The sequence below is a fragment of the Podarcis melisellensis genome, assembly GCF_964234715.1.
Source record: "Podarcis melisellensis genome assembly, chromosome: 10".
NCBI lineage: Eukaryota > Metazoa > Chordata > Lepidosauria > Squamata > Lacertidae > Podarcis > Podarcis melisellensis.
In genome coordinates this window covers 75,890,328-75,909,170 of record NC_138542.1, presented here as the reverse complement: position 1 = coordinate 75,909,170, position 18,843 = coordinate 75,890,328, and the positions used below count along the sequence as shown (strand labels likewise).

The 18,843-nt window shown below is 46.9% G+C and overlaps 2 protein-coding genes and 1 long non-coding RNA gene across 5 annotated transcripts in view; 1 reads left to right on the top strand and 2 right to left on the bottom strand.

Moving 5' to 3' along the window:
- LOC309378660 (uncharacterized protein) overlaps window positions 1-9,683 on the bottom strand; it is a 116,863-nt gene extending 107,180 nt beyond the window's left edge. Inside the window, exons 1-2 of one of the 3 annotated variants that reach the window (XR_014172152.1) lie at window positions 8,777-8,933; window positions 6,749-6,921 (exon numbers count right to left, since the gene is read on the bottom strand). The gene's annotated coding sequence lies outside the window, so the exon portion shown is untranslated. Of the gene's footprint in view, window positions 1-6,748; window positions 6,922-8,776 lie in introns of all 3 variants that reach the window. The other 2 variants (XM_081927157.1, XM_081927156.1) reach the window with 2 other exon arrangements.
- Window positions 1-18,843, top strand: part of LOC309378858 — a 230,243-nt gene that overhangs the window by 106,902 nt on the left and 104,498 nt on the right. The window lies entirely within an intron of this gene.
- Window positions 15,103-16,006, bottom strand: LOC309379815 (uncharacterized protein; the record flags this gene model as incomplete). The annotated part of the gene is made up of 1 exon (XM_081929268.1): window positions 15,103-16,006. Exon 1 carries the CDS (start codon window positions 15,652-15,654, stop codon window positions 15,103-15,105), a length of 552 nt encoding a protein of 183 aa, XP_081785394.1. The 5' UTR covers window positions 15,655-16,006.

Here is an 18,843-nt window from a genome sequence, read left to right as displayed (position 1 = left end):
AAGAAACATGGATCCTGTTGGGCCGGAGCCTCTCCGAGATTTGGGGTTTAACACTAAGGACAATCAAAAAGACCGGCAGAGAGGAACTGAGAGAGAATTAAGAGCCTCGGATGTGAGATCTCCAGGCTAAACAGAATACTGAGACTGATGGACATTTGTTGGGTGGAGTTTGGGAATCCAAAGGGTATACAATTATAATTTGTTCTGTTTTTATTTGGTTTTGCTATTTGTATGGAAATTGGGAAAGTCATGGAAGGGAAATTTTGGTCGACTTTAGGGAAAAATATTTAAGAATGAATAATGAGGTATAAGGGACACAGGTGGCGCTGTGGGTTAAAGCCTCAGCGCCTAGGACTTGCTGATCGAAAGGTCGGCGGTTCGAATCCCTGCTGCGGGGTGCGCTCCCGCTGCTCGGTCCCAGCGCCTGCCAACCTAGCAGTTCGAAAGCACCTCCGGGTGCAAGTAGATAAATAGGGACCGCTTACCAGCGGGAAGGTAAACGGCGTTTCCGTGTGCAGCTCTGGTTCACCAGAGCAGCGATGTCACACTGGCCATGTGACCCGGAAGTCTCTCCGGACAGCGCTGGCCCCTGGCCTCTTAAGTGAGATGGGCGCACAACCCCAGAGTCTGTCAAGACTGGCCCGTACGGGCAGGGGTACCTTTACCTTTACCTAATGAGGTATAAGTATTGATGTTGAAGTTTGGATAAGTCAAAACTGGTTTTTAAAATGGGCTAAATAAAATGAAAATAAGGTTAGTAAAAAAAATTGAGGAAATGGAAGAAAGAAGAAAAGTAAAATAACAATATGTTAGAATAAATTATTAAGTTAAAGTGGAGAAATAAGTTAAGGATTTGCTGAATTGACAATTTAAATTGGAATACAAGAAGGGGAGGTGTGAGTAGGTCTGAGAAACAAGTTACAAGAAAATAAGTAATTGAAATTTTATGTGTTTTTAATTGTTTTTAAGTTTTTGAATTTTTGTATTTTTGTTATTTTTTGTCTATTTTTGTTTTGTGTGGTTTATGAAAACGCCAATAAATATTCATTAAAAAAAAAAAAGAAATCACGTCAAAGTGCAAGTAGATAAATAGGTCCAGCTCCGGTGGGAAGGTAAACGGCGTTTCCGTGCGCTGCTCTGGTTTGCCAGAAGCGGCTTAGTCATGCTGGCCAGATGACCCGGAAGCTGTACGCCGGCTCCCTCGGCCAATAAAGCGAGATGAGTGCCGCAACCCCAGAGTCGGCCACGACTGGACCTAAGCTGGATCGAGGCGGGTCGGGGCTGCTGATTTTTCCAGATCTGTCAGCAGCTTTCGACATGGTCGATCATGAACTTCTGGACCACCGCCTTGCCGACGTGGGGATCCAGGGCACAGACCTTCAATGGCTGCGCTTGTTTCTCTCTGGTCGGGGACAGAGGCTGGCGCTTGGGGGGGAATTGTCATCGCGCCACTCCTTGGTGTGTGGAGTACCTCAGGGTGCGATACTCTCCCCAATGCTTTTTAACATCTTTATGCGCCCCCTCGCCCAGCTTGTCCGGAGTTTTGGGCCGGGTTGCCATCAGTATGCTGATGACACCTAGCTCTATCTGTTGATGGATGGCCATCCTGACTTGGCCCCAGACACACTGACCAGATGTTTGGAAGCTGTGGCTGGATGGTTACGTGGGAGCTGGCTGAAGCTAAATCCTTCGAAAACAGGAGGTCCTGTGGCTGGGACGGGGCGATATGGGATTGGGGGGGCAACTCCCATCTCTTGTGGGGGCGCAATTAGTGCTAGCACCGTCCGTTAAGAGTTTGGGTGTAATCTTTGACACCTCCCTTTCCATGGAGGCGCAGATTGCAGCTATAACAAAGGCGGCATTTTTTCATCTCCACCAAGCTAAGCAGTTGGCTCCTTATCTCCCTCGCCCTGACCTAGCCACTGTGATCCACGCGACGGTCACCTCCAGACTGGATTATTGTAACTCGCTCTACGTGGGGCTGCCCTTGAGACTGACCCAGAAACTCCAGTGGGTGCAGAATGCTGCAGCAAGACTCCTTACGGGGTCTTCGCTGCGAGATCACATTCACCCGGTGCTATACCAGCTGCACTGGCTCCCGGTGGAGTACAGGATCAGGTTTAAGGTGGGTTTTAACCTTTAAAGCCCTATACGGCCTAGGACCCTCGTACCTACAGGACCGCCTCTCCTGGTATGCCCCACAGAGAAACTTACGGTCTTCAAATAAAAACATCTTGAAGGTCCCAGGCCACAGAGAAGTTAGGCTGGCCTCAACGAGAGCCAGGGGTTTTTCAGCTGTGGCTCCGACCTGGTGGAACACTCTGTCACAAGAGACTAGGGCCCTGCGGGACTTGACATCTTTCCGCAGGGCCTGCAAGACAGAGCTGTTCCACCAGGCCTTTGGCAAGGGCACAGCCTGACTCCCTCCTTCGGCAATCTTCGCGGAGCTCTGGCCCAATGGCTGCCAGTTAAAGAAATTGGAGTTCTTGTTGAAAGTACACTAAAAAGGATAAACCAAGAGCTCTGGCCAAAAGTTTCAATACAAGGAATAATTCCTACTCGAGAGTTGAAAAGAAAAACGTGTATATTCTGCTAAGAATAACAGTTTTAAACTGATAGTAAATTTAAACACAACGTATAAGTACAATAGTTTTAAAATAATAGTAGATTTAAACACAACGTTTAAGTACAGAAATAATGTAGTTTCAAATATGTAGTGATATAGTATAAAGGTACATAGAATACCAGTGCACAAACAATTGTTTCATGCAAGTCTCAATGGCAGTCAAAAAGAATTCATATTATATAAAATCAGAATAAAGAATCAAATAGGGCCAAAGAGAAGTATCCGGAGTATGAATCAGATGTACGACTCAGTAGTGGTGACCAGGACAGGGCCCTGTTTCGGAGTAAACGCCTTCTTCAGCTGGTAATATCAAATAATATGTCAAAATAAATCAAGGTTCTCCAATACCATAAATCATAAATATAATGAAGTATATACATTCTAAAGTGTATTAATGCATATCATGATATTTGGTTCCATACCTCGATTTTTTAAAGAATATAAATCTGTCGGAAGTCTGTATCATTCAATTCTTTTATGTTTCTGAAAAGTTTTGAGACGTTAAAAGGGAAAGTAAGAGATTGGCTTTACTATCACCAGATAATGGAAGTTTTTAGAATAGACAGGAAAATTGGCTTCCAGGTGGAAAAATTAAAATTAGAAACCGAACTGTTAGAATCCAGTACTAAGAATTTGTCAAGAATGCATAATTTGCTGTTGAAATGGAATACACAAGATGAAACGGTTAAATCGGCAATGATTAAATGGGCACAGGACATTGGTCATAACATTATGTTTGTTGACTGGGAAAAGTTATGGACCACTGGGATGAAATTCACGGCATGTAATGCCTTGAGAGAAAATATTATGAAAATGATCTATAGGTGGTACATGACCCCAGTCAAACTTGCAAAAATGTACCATTTGCCCGATAATAAATGTTGGAAATGTAAGGAAACGGAAGGATCATTTTATCACCTTTGGTGGACGTGCCCAAAGATTAAGATCTTCTGGGAAAAGATCTATAATGAACTGAAAAAGGTACTTAAGTACACTTTCACTAAAAAACCAGAGGCTTTTCTCCTGGGCATGGTTGGCCAATTGGTGTTAAAGAAAGATAGAACCTTTTTATGTATGCTACAACAGCAGCAAGAATACTCATTGCAAAATACTGGAAGACACAGGAGTTACCCACCGTGGAAGAATGGCAGATGAAGGTGATCGACTATATGAGTTTGGCAGAGATGACGAGCAGAATCCGAGACCAGGGAAGAGAAACGGCGGAAGAGGACTGGAGAAAATTTAAGGACTATCTAAAGAGATATGCAAAAATTAGTGAATGTTAGGTTGGTGTTGGATGAGAAGATAGGGGTTAATTGCGGTAACAGACAAGAGAATGAAAATAAGAGTTATTAAAATTAAATTGAAATAAGTTGGGGATTTGCTTAAAATTTATTGATAGGAGAATGCAGTAAGGGGAGGTACGAGGAAGTCGGGAGAGTAAGGCATATGAAACTAAGATTTGAAAGTATATGTGTTTTATGTTTATTGTTTTGTATTTGTTTGTGTTGAAAATGCTGTGGAAACTTTAATAAAAATTAATTTTAAAAAAACACAATTCTTTTATGTTTCTTTTTCCAACATACGTCTGGAAATGAGAATTTACAAGAGTTATTATTTCCAGTCTAATTGTTTGTGAAAAACGGACATCAGATGAGTGTTTTTTCTCACCTTAGATAAATGAATCCAAATTTTCTTGCCTTTCTCTGTGCGTTTTCTATTAGGGAGTGAGATCATTGTCTTATATGTGTGTCTGTGGGGGAGGAGGATAGGCTCTTCCTTCTTAAAGGTGTAAACAGAGAAGGGATATAAAGTCCAAGGTCATCTGTAGTAGTTTTTTAAAGAAAGGAATTGTAGTCTTTTTTTTATTACTTATTTATTTATTTATTATTAAGGATTTTCTTGTTTTACAGAAGTGTAGTGCCTCGTATTTTTTTCTTCTTCTTCTTCTTCCATGTAACGTTTTTACAAATCCGTTTCATTTGTTGAGGCATTAGGGGGAGAAGAAAACAGAAAGAGAAAAGAAAGGGGGGTGGGGAGAGGGAGGATGGATGGGGGTGAGGTCGGGTGGCGGTGTTTCTATGGGAATTGTAGTCTTGATGTTCATTCAAGCCCTTGGGGGACATCGTTTCAAACAGATGAATATATCGTGCTTCCTGTTGTAATAATAGTCTATCAATGTTTCTCCTGGTATATAAATCTACTTTTGGTTTCCAGATAATGAAGAAGACAAAATCATCCTCCGTATGTTTTTGCTGTATATAATGTTCCACCAGTGGGGCTTCTAGCACTCTGTTGCGGATCCGTGATCAATGTTCATTTATGCGTAGTTTAATTGGTCTAGTGATTTTGCCTATATATATCTTGTGGCATGGGCACATCCATGCGTACACACTATTCTTCGGGTTACAGTTACTAAAATGTTCAATCTGAAACTTGAAGCCGGTCTGTATGTTGACAAACTCCTTTACTTGTAGTGCGTATTTGCATACATTGCAACTACCACATTTGTAGTGACCTTTAATTGATGCTTCCGGGTATGTAAGTTGGTCCGATTTCACCAAATAATTCCTCAGTGACTGGCTTTTTTTAGACCAATTATAGGTGGTTTTTGACATCCTGGGATGTTGGATAACAAATGCCAATGTTTATATATGAGTTTCTTAATGCTAGAAGTATGTGGTGTAAATTGCAGTGATGTGCAAATACGATCTTCTCTGGGTTTATCCGAGGTTTTTATAGCAAGAAGGTCTTTCCTGTTTTTCACTTCCGCTCTATCTTGAGCTGCAGCAAGAGTCCGTGATGTGTATCCTTGTTGTAATAAAGACTGTGTAAGCTGATAGGCCGCTATTTTGTAGTCATGTTGGAACGATGCATTTCTTTTTAGTCTTAAATACTGTCCATACGGTAAGTTGTTCAATAAATGTGGAGCGTGAAAGGATGAAGCATGTAGTAATGAATTTCGATCGGTCGGTTTATGGTATGGGCGGATCTTAAGTTGTTGAGAGTGATCTTTAAAGACTGTGACATCCAGAAAATTAACTGATGTGTCATGAATGGTCCCAGACAGTCGTACATTTGGATCTTGGTCATTGATCCATTGAAGGAATTGTACTGCTGTGTCTTGATCCTGTATAACGAAGAATAAATCATCTATAAACTGATAGTACTTGATTATTTTAGATCTGAGCCCGGCTAAGGCTTGGGAGGGCGGGATATAAATAAAATTTATTATTATTATTATTATTATTATTATTATTATTATTATTATTATTATTGGTGAGGGGTCCCTTTAGTAAAGGTAAAGGTACACCTGCCCGTATGGGCCAGTCGTGTCCGACTCTAGGGTTGTGCGCCCATCTCACTTAAGAGGCCGGGAGCCAGCACTGTCCGGAGACACTTCCGGGTCATGTGGCCAGCGTGACGAAGCTGCTCTGGCGAGCTGGCACCAGCGCAGCACATGGAAATGCCGTTTACCTTCCAGCTATAAAGCGGTACCTATTTATCTACTTGCACTTAGGGGTGCTTTCGAACTGCTAGGTGGGCAGGAGCTGGGACCAAACGACGGGAGCTCACCCCGTTGCGGGGATTCGAACCGCCGACCATGTGATCGGCAAGCCCTAGGCACTGAGGTTTTACCCACAGCGCCACCTGCATCCCATAGGGGTCCCTTTACCTATATGTACTGTAACTGCCCAGAGCGACTGGGGGAAAATACTAATACTAGAAATTCTAGAGTGGTACCTCAGGTTACAGACGCTTCAGGTTACAGAGTTTGCTAACCCAGAAATAGTACCTTGGGTTAAGAACTTTGCTTTAGGATGAGAACAGAAATCGTGCGGCAGCAGCAGGAGGCCCCATTAGCTAAAGTGGTACCACAGGTTAAGAACAGTTTCAGATTAAGAACGGAGCTGCAGAACGAATTCAGTTATTAACCTGAGGTACCACTGTACTATTATTATTATCGTGTGATTTTTTGTAGTTATTTTGGAATTTTTACTGCAATATCAGCTCACGAAATGTTGTGGGTGGAGAAAATCACAGGTTGCCGTAAAAGAGAATCCCACCCACGAACGCTCATTCACACACAGTCTGTAAATTTGGGGAGGTCACACACCTCACCTGTGCTAATACTGGCAGTCTTTGGCCTGCACAGGCACACCCGGTGTGTAGAGCCTCCAGCCCCAGGCACTGTCTATCCTGAAAATGGCTCCTTTGACTGGGAAGATTCATGCAGTCGCTGTCATCGGATGCTGATGGGTTGTATCTCAGCTTGTCAGTCACTCTGACATTGCCTACAAAGAATAGGGGGAACAGAAATGCTTTTGAGGTGCAACTTCTCTATCAATCCTGAGAGCCATTCCATGGACTCTGCACCCCTGTTTCTGATGACAGGTGTACATTATCCTCATCCTCAGCGGAAAAGACAATAAAGATGGAAGCCTGAGAGAGAGGAAAAGGTTTCTGGCTGCTTCCTGGGTGGGATTGCGGAAACCAAGAGCCGCTTCTGAGAAGGCCCCTCCTCTCCCCTCTTCCTCTCGGGATTTCCTCTCCTCTCCAGGGGGACCAATGGGTGGAGTGAGCAGAACCCCTGGGTCTGGGCAGGGCAGGGGCTCATGGGGTGGGAAGAGGATGGAGCTGGCAGGAAGGAAGGAGTGGGGGGACAGGACCCCCACTTTCCAGGGATCCCTCTCTGGTCGCCTTGAAGGGGGGCCGATTCCTGGGCGGGAGGGAGAAGCCAAGGCGGCCCCTCCAGAGATTCCCCGAAGAAGCCACAATGGAGACGCCCCCCCCCCCCCCGCAAGACTGGTCTTCCTATCTCCCAACCCACCCTGCCAATGATGCGCTTCCCTGCCTCGGGGATGCCCCCTCCCTTCTCCCCCCACGTCCTTGACCCCCTCCCTCTCTCCCGGAGTCTCCCCTGAATCCGGAGGCTTCCTTGGCTCGGGTCACCCCACGCCCTGCGCGCCACACCTCTCCATTCGCAGCCCCCCCCCGACAGGAGCAAGGGAGTTACAGGGGGGGTCTCTATCCAGGCGTCTCTCGCGCCCCTTAACCCTTTCATGGTGTTACGGCTAAAATCTGGGTGCGGGGCTACACTGCCACCCAGCTCGTCGGACTAAGTGTCCGCGGGTCCCTGCGGAAGAAAACGAGCTCAGCTGGACAGGAGTAAAATGCGGAGATCCAAGGTTTATTGTGCAACAGGTTCAAGACGAGATTGAACAGCGAGAAAGGGGTGACATGAACTTTTGAAACTCCCTCCATGTCCCAGAATACAGTGCAAAATACATCCCAGTTACATCATGAATACATTAAGGAAAGGTTGGGTTACACAGATTATGTCATGAATACATTAAGGAGAGGTTGGGTTACACCGGATTAACATAAGGAGGAGGGAGGGGGGAATATGCAGAGCTGGAGATATGCGCAGATAAGCGCTTCCTGAGTGTATGCATAGTCTGTCACCTGGCATTGCCCGAGGAAAGGTTTGGCAGAGTGATTTCACAGGATTAGGGTCTTGACACCTAACTTGAGGAATTAGGGAGGACAGGGGAGGGGTGATGGAATCCTAGAGAAATTGAGCAAATATATTGTAGTGAAGAAGACATGCCCCCCCTTCCGTAACAATGGGACACGCAGAGCCAGGGGAAACCAGGCGAGGGGTCCGCCCTGCGAGGAAAGCCCCCTTCGCAGCAGGCGTGCCGGGATCCCAGCCCCACGGAAGGCGCTTGGGGAGCTGGCGGGGTCTCTGGGTCCTCGTCTCCTCCCTCCTCCTCCCCCCACCCTTGGCCCCCTTCCTCTCTCCTGGAGTCTCCTCTGCACCCAGAGGCCCCCTTGGCTCACCCCTCGCCATGCGCCCCCCATCTCTCCGTCCCTATTGCCCCCCCAAGACGAGCTGGGGAGGGACAGGGGGGTCTCTATCCAGGCGCCTCCCGCACCCCTTAACCCTTTCCTGGCCCGCTTCTCTCCGCGCCCCAGGGATGCCTGCGCGGGGGAAAGGGGGCCAGGGAGTCCTTGTGGGTGGGCGCCCCATCTCCCCCCCTCCACAGCATGCGTGCCAGGATCCAGGCCCCACGGGAGGCGCTTTGGGGAGCTGGAGGGGTCTCTGGGTCCTTTTCTCCCCTCTCCCCCCCCCCGCGACCCCTTTACCTCTTTCTCCTCGCTCCCGATCCTCCTTTCCTTTCCTGCAGCATCGAAAGCCGCCCCCCTAGATCTACGGGGCAGAGCAGCAATCCGGAGTGGAAGCTCCACGTCCTGGACAAGAAGGCAAGGTGGGAGGGGGCTCATCCCCCCATTCCTGGGACAGAAGAGCCGGATTGGAGGAGGAGGAGGAAAGGGTGGGACGTTTGGGGGGGGGATGTGGGCTTGTGGGGGCGGGGTGAGAGGAGGAGGTGCCGGGAGGGGAGGGAAAGAATTGAGGGGGGAGAGGAAGGTTTCCCCCCTCCCCTCTTCCTTCTGGATCAGGAGAACGGGGGAGAGGCTGATCCCGGAGATCCAGCTGCAACGTTGGGTCCCCCCCACAAGTGCAACATCCTCCCCTCCCCCACCCCACCAGTTTAGATCCCTCCGTGTTTTAGGTCTTGGCGCTGTTCGAACCAGGAACGGGGGGCAGCCAAACGACCCCCCCCCAAATCCCAGCTCCCCACCCCAGCCTCTGACTCAGGCCAGGACAAGGACCGTGGACACAGGCCCCGTCCAGGCACAACAGCCAAGAGGCTCAGAAAAGCAGCCGATACAATTGGAGCCAGAAGCGGATTCCAAAATCTGAGGGATCCCTTGGACAAGAAACAAGGAGACCAGCCAGGAAGAGGAGAGCAAAAGAGCAGCCAGTAGGTCTTGATGGAAGACTGTCTCCACAGGACTCCCACCTGCCCCCAGGTGGAACAAGATGGAAGCCCCCAAGGAAAGAAGACCCCAACTTTTATTAGCTGCTAATCCCCCATGCTACACCCCCAAGACTACATCATGACTACATCATTGACACATCACAAAGAGGAGGGGTTGAGGGAGGAGTTGTGGTGGTAACCTGAGTGTCTTGTTGAGAGCCAGTGGGGTGTAGTGGTTAAGAGCAGTGGACTCGTAATCTGGTGAACTGGGTTCGCTTCCCTGCTCCTCCACCTGCAGCTGCTGGGTGACGTTGGGCCAGTCACACTTCTCTGAAGTCTCTCAGCCTCACTCACCTCACAGAGTGTTTGGGGGGGAGGAAGGGAAAGGAGAATGTTAGCCGCTTTGAAACTCCCTAGGGTAGTGATAAAGCGGGATATCAAATCTAAACTACTACTACTCCTCCTCCTCCTCCTCCTCCTCCTCCTCTTCTTCTTCTTCTTCTTGTCACCTGCCCGGTTGCTCCTTTCCTCTCCCCGTTATATTCCTGAGGACAAAGAGGAGTTCATGTGTTTCCTGCAACACATGAATCCCAATCCCAAAGAAGGGCAGTGCCCAAGAATGCTCCACCTATCATACAATTGCCCTCATTTCACACGCTAGCAAGGTTATGCTTAAAATGCTACAAGGAAGCCTCAAGCAGTATCTGGATCGAGAACTCCCAGAAGTGCAAGCTGGATTTAGAAGAGGCAGAGGAACCAGAGACCAAATTGCAAACATGCGCTGGATTATGGAGAAAGCTAGAGAGTTCCAGAAAGACATCTACTTCTGCTTCATTGACTATGCAAAAGCCTTGGACTGCGTCGACCACAGCAAACTATGGCAAGTTCTTAAAGAAATGGGAGTGCCAGATCACCTCATCTGTCTTCTGAGAAATCTCTATGTGGGACAAGAAGCTACAGTTAGAACTGGATATGGAACAACTGATTGGTTCAAAATTGGGAAAGGAGTATGACAAGGCTGTATATTGTCTCCCTGCTTATTTAACGTAAATGCAGAATTCATCATGTGAAAGGCTGGACTGGATGAATCCTGTAATAAAAAAATTAAGGTTGATAGGGAAGGGGGGCATGTTTGTCAACCCCTTTCCCAGAAGCCTTCAGAGGGTTCGAGGCGATGACCTCAAGGGCGCCCGGCCCTACAAGGACCCCTCAGCCCCCTCACTCTTTTGCACTAAGCACCAGGCGAAACCCAAGCCCCCCAATAAAGTGCCCTTTCCCTTTCCCTGGGTAGACCGGAGGAGCGAGGAGTGTATTTTATGAATGAACAGACTATCTGCCTACGGGAGCGTCCTGACCAATCAGCCTGCAGCCAACGAAGCCTCCAGCCAATCAGCACAATGCATTTGGTCTGCAGTGTCAGCTCTTGCAGGCCTCCTTTACCTTCTGACAAGCTGTTGACAGCTCCCTGCGGTGAGAACCATGGACTGACACCTGGTATCCTTGCTAAGCCCATCAAAATTGATAGGTAAAGGTAAAGGTACCCGTGCCCATACGGGCCAGTCTTGACAGACTCTGGGGTTGGTGCGCCCATCTCACTCAAGAGAGCCAGCGCTGTCCGGAGACACTTCCGGGTCACATGGCCAGCGTGACAAAGCTGCATCTGGCGAGCCAGAGCCGCACACGGAAACGCCGTTTACCTTCCCGCTGGTAAGCGGTCCCTATTTATCTACTTGCACCCAGAGGTGCTTTCGAACTGCTAGGTTGGCAGGCGCTGCGACCAAACAGCGGGAGCGCACCCCGCCACAGGGATTCGAACCGCTGACCTTTCGATTGGCAAGCCCTAGGCGCTGAGGCTTTTACCCACAGCGCCACCCGCGTCCCTTATCAAAATTGATACAATGTAGCAATTCATTTCCAAAATGAGCTGCCACTGTTTCAAAGTGCTAAAAAAAATAAAAATTCATACAAAATCACCCGTACCACCGATTCTCTTGCTTTCAATGCCAAACTGCTCAATTTCCTCAGTACTTCAAGACTGCCCAGTACCTTCCATAATCCCTCAAGCGGGAGGTCACGGTCACATACACCCAGGAAAGACCTCATTGATGCCAAATCACCCAGTCTAGCCCTTCCTCCAGGCTCGGCCGGGTGACAGACTGTGCAAACTAAGACCCCATTGTTCTCTTATCACCGGTACTCAGAACATGCCTTTCAATACATGTTCCAGCTCTGCATGTTTTCCCCTCCCTCCTCCATATGTTAATCCTGTAGAACCCACCCCTTTTCTGATGTAATCGTGATTTAGCAATGAGGTAGTGATGATGCCTTTGAACTGTATCTGGGGTAATGGTGGGAAGTTTTAAAAGTTCATGTCACCCCATCCTCGGGGTTCAATCTCACCTTGAACCTCTTGCGCAATAAACGTGGATCTTCTCCAACTTTCTCCAGTCTCTGCCTGCACTCCTTTTGTTCCGCAGGGACCCACGGACTCAGTCCGAAGAGCCGGGTGGCAGAGCACCTAGATTTTCCGTAACAATGTCTTGTATATATAATAAATGTTCATAAATTTACCAACCAAGCACATACATAGATATGTGGACCACATGTCTGGAGCAGCACAGGAAGACCGTCCTGAAACCATTTAGACTTCCAAACTGACCAAATGTTTTCTCTGCAAGGAGGGAGCAGGTGAGGGAACCTTCCCATTGTCTCAGGAATTGGGAAATCACCATCTCAAAGGAATGGCCAGACTACCAGGAAAGGGAATCAGATAAGGCATTATCAGATAACCTGGCAGACAGGAAAAATGACAACATTCAAATTTCTGTTGTAGACCACCTTTTCTGTGATGTAGGTATGATGTTTGTGGGGGGTGGTCTGGGGTTACACCCCTTCTGTGATGTTTGGAGGGATGGTCTGGATCTCCAGGTCAGGGAATATAAAATGTCTATATAAGGCCAGGCACACCTTGGTTGGGGGTCCTCCTCAGGGGAGCACCCTGTTGCAGCAGATCAATAAAGATCAGGCTTAGTAGCTGCTTTGCTTCTCAATAGTCTCTGGTTGCCTCTGCTCTTTTGTCCTACTGATGGAGAACCTACAAGGGACTCTATAAAGGGCTCTTGTGTCCCCCATAAGGGAAGAAGGGCAGCTTTTGTTTACAAAAGATAGCACCCCAGATGGGACCTTCGGTTGGCCGGATTTTTTTTTTTTTGATTGGCCCGTCAGTTTTGCTAGCTGTAAATATTCTAACATGTGTATATGGCTTCTCTTGTTGATGTCCACAAGGGTATTTTTGGCTCAAGTAGTCCTTTATATTTATTCCAGATTTTATATCACGATTTCCTTATCACATGGCTCAAAAATCCCCTGTGGACCTTCACTTTTCCGTACATTAAAGAAGCGTGCCATCCAGACCAATTCTCATGGCCTTCCAAGTCTAATACGTCTGTATCTTTTAGTGTAATCCAGTCTTTTATCCAAACCAATCCTGCCGCCGCATGGTAGAATTCCAAATCTGGCAATGCAAAACCTCCTCTCTCCTTTTTATCTGTTAATAACTGGTGTTTAATTCTTGGTTTTTTTCCACTCCATATTAATCTAGATATTTCCTTTTTCCACTCCTTAAAACAATTCATTCCTCCTAAAATGGGCAGGATTTGGTTAGCGGGTTTTGGTTTTGGTTGAAAAATGGGACCCCCACATTCTAAGAGTTCTAACCGCCAGACGCAAAGGCATGTGCTGGTCGCAGCAGGAGGGGGAGTCTCCCTGGATGCTTCAGCAGCCGGCCTCCTCTGGGTCTCCTGGCCCCCTCCTCTCCTCCCTCCAAGCCTGAACTGCTCTCTGCCCCAGACTCTTCCCGCTCACCAAACCCTGTTTCCTCCTCAGCTTGCAACACCTCCCCTTCCCCTCTGCTCCCTTTTCTCCCTCTTTCTGCCCATCACCATCCCACCACCAGGAAGGCAGCCCTCCTTCAGAAACACCAAGAGAGTAAAAGGACAGTTATCTGAATGGAGAGGAGCAGAAAGCGGAATCCCCTCAAGATCTGTATTGGGACCTGTGGCTTTTCAACTTGTTCATAAATGATCTAGACTTAGGAGGGGGCAAAGTTTGCTGATGGCAGCAAATTGTCCAGGGTTGTTCAAACAGAGAGAGATTGCAAGGAGCTCCAAAGGGACTTCTCCATACGGGGTGAATGGGCAGAAAATACAGTTCATTATCAATAAGATTAAAGTGATGCATGTTGGGACAAAAAACCAAACACCTGTTAATATCATGTACAGGCTCATGGGGTCTGAACTGGATTTCCCTGTGTGCTCTAGACAAGGGGAGAGGGGAGCTGGTCGCAGCAGGAGGGGGAGTCTCCCTGGATGCTTCAGCAGCCGGCCTCCTCTGGGTCTCCTGGCCCCCTCCTCTCCTCCCTCTGAGCCTGAACTACTCTCTGCCCCAACCTCTTCCCGCTCACCAAACCCTGTTTCCTCCTCAGCTTGCAACACCTCCCCTTCTGGTCTGCTCCCCTTTCTCCCTCTTCGGCTCATCCCCCCACCTGTCCCTGGGCTCTGAGCCTTCTTCCCTTGTGGGTCCCCCAACTGGTGCCCCCCCCTCACGAGCCAGTCCATGACAATAGCAGCAGGTACAGCACTGTGGTCCTCTGGTGGGAAAACTCCAGAGTACATGACTGAATCAAAAATTCTGCGACTATGGAAAAATATTATCTTCCTCAAACCCCAGAATGAGCAGGAGCTCTGGGGTTGCCCCATGGGGTTCATGAGTGAAGATGGGGCCCCCAGGAGACTTCCCTGGTACCTGCAGCCCCTCTTTCCCCCTCTTGAAATTAGGCTGGGGGGGAAATCTCCCATTCAATTTCAGTATTTTAAGTTTTCTTCAGAACGCGCAGGGCAGGAGGCAGCGATGAAGTTCTGGTGAAGAAGCAGTGCTGGGAGATCATACGGTGGTGGTGTGTGTGACAGAGTTTGGTGCAAAAACCAAAGGTACTTTCATCTAAAATTATACTCACTATTGTGAGATGTTGCCTTCATTATTTCATTATTATACAGTTTTACATATAAACACCAGAACTTCACATATACCTCATGCTTTTATGAATGATTTCCTGCTGAGTTCATTGCTCAGAGTGGACTCTGAGAGGAAGACGTCCCACACTCCATACATCTAAATGGCTTCTCACATGTGGGAGTCCCGGGATGTTCCTTGATCACTGTATTATAAATAAAGCACTTCTTGCAATATTTTCATTTAAACTGCTTCTCCATTCTGAGTTTGTTGATGGTTTGAAGGATTTCAACTCTTAAAGTTCTTCCTGTTCATGAGTCTGTTGATTCTGAACATCCACTAAGAGTGAACCTCTTTCTACTTTCCTGATATTTATATGGTTTGTCTTTTGTGTGAGTTTGTTGACATAAATCAAGGGTTCCAATCTTACTTACAGTCCATACCTTTAAATGGTTTCTCCCCTGTGTGTCTGCTGATGTTTTCTAAGATTTCCACTCTGAGTGAAGTATTTACTGTACTCCATTATCACCAAAGCTCTTTCCACACTCCACACATGTAAATGGTTTCTCTCCTGTATGAGTCCGTTGATGGGATCTAAGGCTTCCACTAATACTATAGCTCTTTCCACACTCGATACATTTATGTGGTTTCTCCCGTGTGTCTGTTGATGTCTTCTAAGGCTTGTATTACAATGGAAACTCTTTCCACACTGTGAGTCTGTTGATGTTTTTTAAGTGTTCCACTATAACTGAAGCTCTTTCCACACTCCATACATTGAAATGGTTTCTCCCCTGTGTGTGTCCGTTGATGTCTTCTAAGGCTTCCACTATAACTGAAGCTCTTTCCACACTCGATACATTTAAATGGTTTCTCCCCTGTGTGAGTCCGTTGATGTGATCTAAGGCTTGTATTACAAAGGAAACTCTTTCCACACTCTATACATTTATGTGGTTTCTCCCCTGTGTGAGTCTGTTGATGTTTTTTAAGTGTTCCACTCTGACTGAAGTCCTTTCCACACTCCATGCATTTAAATGGTTTCTCCCCTGTGTGACTCCGTTGATGTGATCTAAGGTTTGCACTCTGAGTGAAGCTCTTTCCACACTCCATACATTCATAGGGTTTCTCCCCTGTGTGAGTCCGTTGATGTCTTCTAAGGCTTCCACTATCACTAAAGCTCTTGCTGCAATCCATACATTGAAATAGTTTCTTATCAATGTGAGTCTGTTGATGTACTCTCAGGTTTCTACTATAACGGAAGCTCTTTCCACACTCTATACATTTATGTGGTTTCTCCCCTGTGTGAGTCCGTTGATGTCTTCTATGGTGTGTACTCTAACTGAATCTCTTTCCACACTCCAGACATGTAAATGGTTTCTCCCCTGTGTGAGTCCGTTGATGTGATTTAAGGCTTGTATTCAAAAGGAAACTCTTTCCACACTCGATACATTTATATGGTTTCTCCCCTGTGTGAGTCCGTTGATGTGACCTAAGGCTTCCACTATCACTAAAACTCTTTCCACACTCCATGCATTCAAATGGTCTCTCCCCTGTGTGAGTCCGTTGATGATTTCTAAGGTGTCCACCCTGACTGAAGTCCTTTCCACACTCCATGCATTCAAATGGTTTCTCCCCTGTGTGAGTCCGTTGATGTTTCCTAAGGCTTCCACTATCACTAAAACTCTTTCCACACTCCATGCATTCAAATGGTTTCTCCCCTGTGTGAGTCCGTTGATGTTTCCTAAGTCTTCCACTATCACTAAAACTCTTTCCACACTCTAGACATTTAAATGGTTTCTCCCCTGTGTGAGTCCGTTGATGATTTCTAAGGTGTCCACCCTGACTGAAGTCCTTTCCACACTCCATGCATTCAAATGGTTTCTCCCCTGTGTGAGTCCGTTGATGTTTCCTAAGGCTTCCACTATCACTAAAACTCTTTCCACACTCCAGACATTTAAATGGTTTCTCCCCTGTGTGAGTCCGTTGATGATTTCTAAGGTGTCCACCCTGACTGAAGTCCTTTCCACACTCCATACATTTAAATGGTTTCTCCCCTGTGTGAGTCCGTTGATGATTTCTAAGGTGTCCACCCTGACTGAAGTCCTTTCCACACTCCATGCATTCAAATGGTTTCTCCCCTGTGTGAGTCCGTTGATGTTTCCTAAGGCTTCCACTATCACTAAAACTCTTTCCACACTCCATGCATTCAAATGGTTTCTCCCCTGTGTGAGTCCGTTGATGTGATCTAAGGTGTGAACTCATACTGAAGTCCTTTCCACACTCCATGCATTTAAATGGTTTCTCCCCTGTGTGAGTCCGTTGATGTCTGCTAAGGTCTCCACTCTGACTGAAGCTATTTCCACACTCCATACATTTAAATGGTTTCTCCCCTGTGTGAGTCCGTTGATGTTGTCTAAGGTTTCCATTATTACTAAAGCTCTTTCCACACTCAATACATTCATATGGTTTCTCTCCTGTGTGAGTCCGTTGATGTCTTCTAAGGCTTCCACTATCACTAAAACTCTTTGCACACTCAATACATGTATATGGTTTCGCCCCTGTGTGAGTCCGTTTGTGCAATTTAAGGTTTCCACTCTGACTGAAGTTCTTCCCACACTCCCTGCACTTAAAATGTTTTCTCTCTGTGTGAGTCTGCTGGTGTGTTCTAAGTTTTGCATCGAAAGAGAAGCTCTTTCCGCACTCCATACCTTTAAATGGGTTCTTTCCTTTTTGTGTTTGTTGATGTGATATATGTGTGCTCATTCAGTGAAGCAGATTCCACATTTCACACATTTTAATGGCTATTCCTAATGAAATGAAAGGTGCCCTGTCCCTGCAATCCTGTCTTCTCCATCCCCTTTTTCAGAGTTGGCAGAAAGGAAATCCTGTTTGGGTTTCAGGAAAAAGAACACAGAAAAAAAGGACACATCAACCGCCATTAGCACCTTCTCTTATTTCAACATCTCCTACATTCTCCCATGTCCTCCCCATGTTCCCAATTTTTAGGAAATGAAAATGCTATGATGTCAAATGGTAGTAATGCATCATCAAACTTTCATAATCCTGAATCATCTTTAATAACACAGCATGATCTTGGAATACTGTTCTCCTGTGGGACTGCCTTTCAAATCAAGTGGCTGCCCCCGTTTCCACCTCTAGTTCTTCATGAATCACCTGCACAGTCCCGCTGACCTGAGGAGGTCCATATGGACCATTTTGGGCGACCCAGGTCTACATCTTTTCCAGGGACTGTGGCCTGGGTAAGTCAGAGAACTAGTGACAAGGCTTGGTGCTTGGGGTCAGCTGAATGGGTGCTGAGGGAAGCTCCTGTTCTTGGAGATGGACTTCTGTCTACATGCCTCACATTGCATGGGGAGAGCAGGAGAAGCAGAAGGAAAGCAGCTGGCACATGGGAATCCCAGATGGAAACACCCACCCCAATGGTTCTTTATAATGATGTGCTGCCTGACGTGTGCTTGTCTTCTGACAGAGGACTATCCTAATCTGGCACTGAAAAGCAGGATATTCGACTTCCGGGTTTAGCGCCATCGGTAATGGCGGATTCCCTCTGAGCTGGAGGGATCTGCTCCATGGAAATCGGGTCAAACTGCTACGGTGAAGCGGAGACCCTTCTAAAATCACAGGCGGGGTGAAGCCTGTGAACGTGGGACTCGGCGGGCACCATTTGCGCCCCCCCAACTCACAAGGAAACCCGACTACGGGCTCCGGAGCGAAGCTTGCGAGTGGCGCGGTGCTGAGAGGAAACTGCTACTACCACGGAGCGAAGCCGCACAGCCATTACCGGAGAGCGCTGACTTTTTCCTGTGACAATTCGACTATAAAAGCAACTACCTGTGAGTAGGATAAATTGGAAAAAAGGGAAGAAAAAAAGGTCTAATTTGGTACCGAAGCGGGGAGGCATAAACAGGAAGTCCGCCTTCCGCTTTTTTGTAAATAGACTAAAGCAAAGAAGTTGTAAGCTAAAGTCTTGGAAAGTTCATCGGAAAGGACTAAATTCCAACATCAAAACAAGTGAATTCCCCCCTTGGTTGCAGGAGAAGAGGGGGGAGAGGCTTGGACTATATTTGCCTGCAAGAGAGAGGGAAGGAAATAAAAATCTACTGCTCAAAACCTGGGAACGGACTGCCATGGACAATAATGACTGCCGCATTGTGAAATGGACTGTTTGTGAATAGAATACTTTCTGACAGCTAGCTCTGCTGTTTCTGTTGTCTCCCTCTACAAGGGAGATACATTGTTTCTGGCTGTCTCCTCCTGATCTTAAAAAGAAGGAAAAGCAACTGAAAAGTAACTGAAATTGAAACTGTCTTTTATTTTGTGAAATGGTGGTTTAAAAAGTGCTACTTTTTAATGCAACAAGTA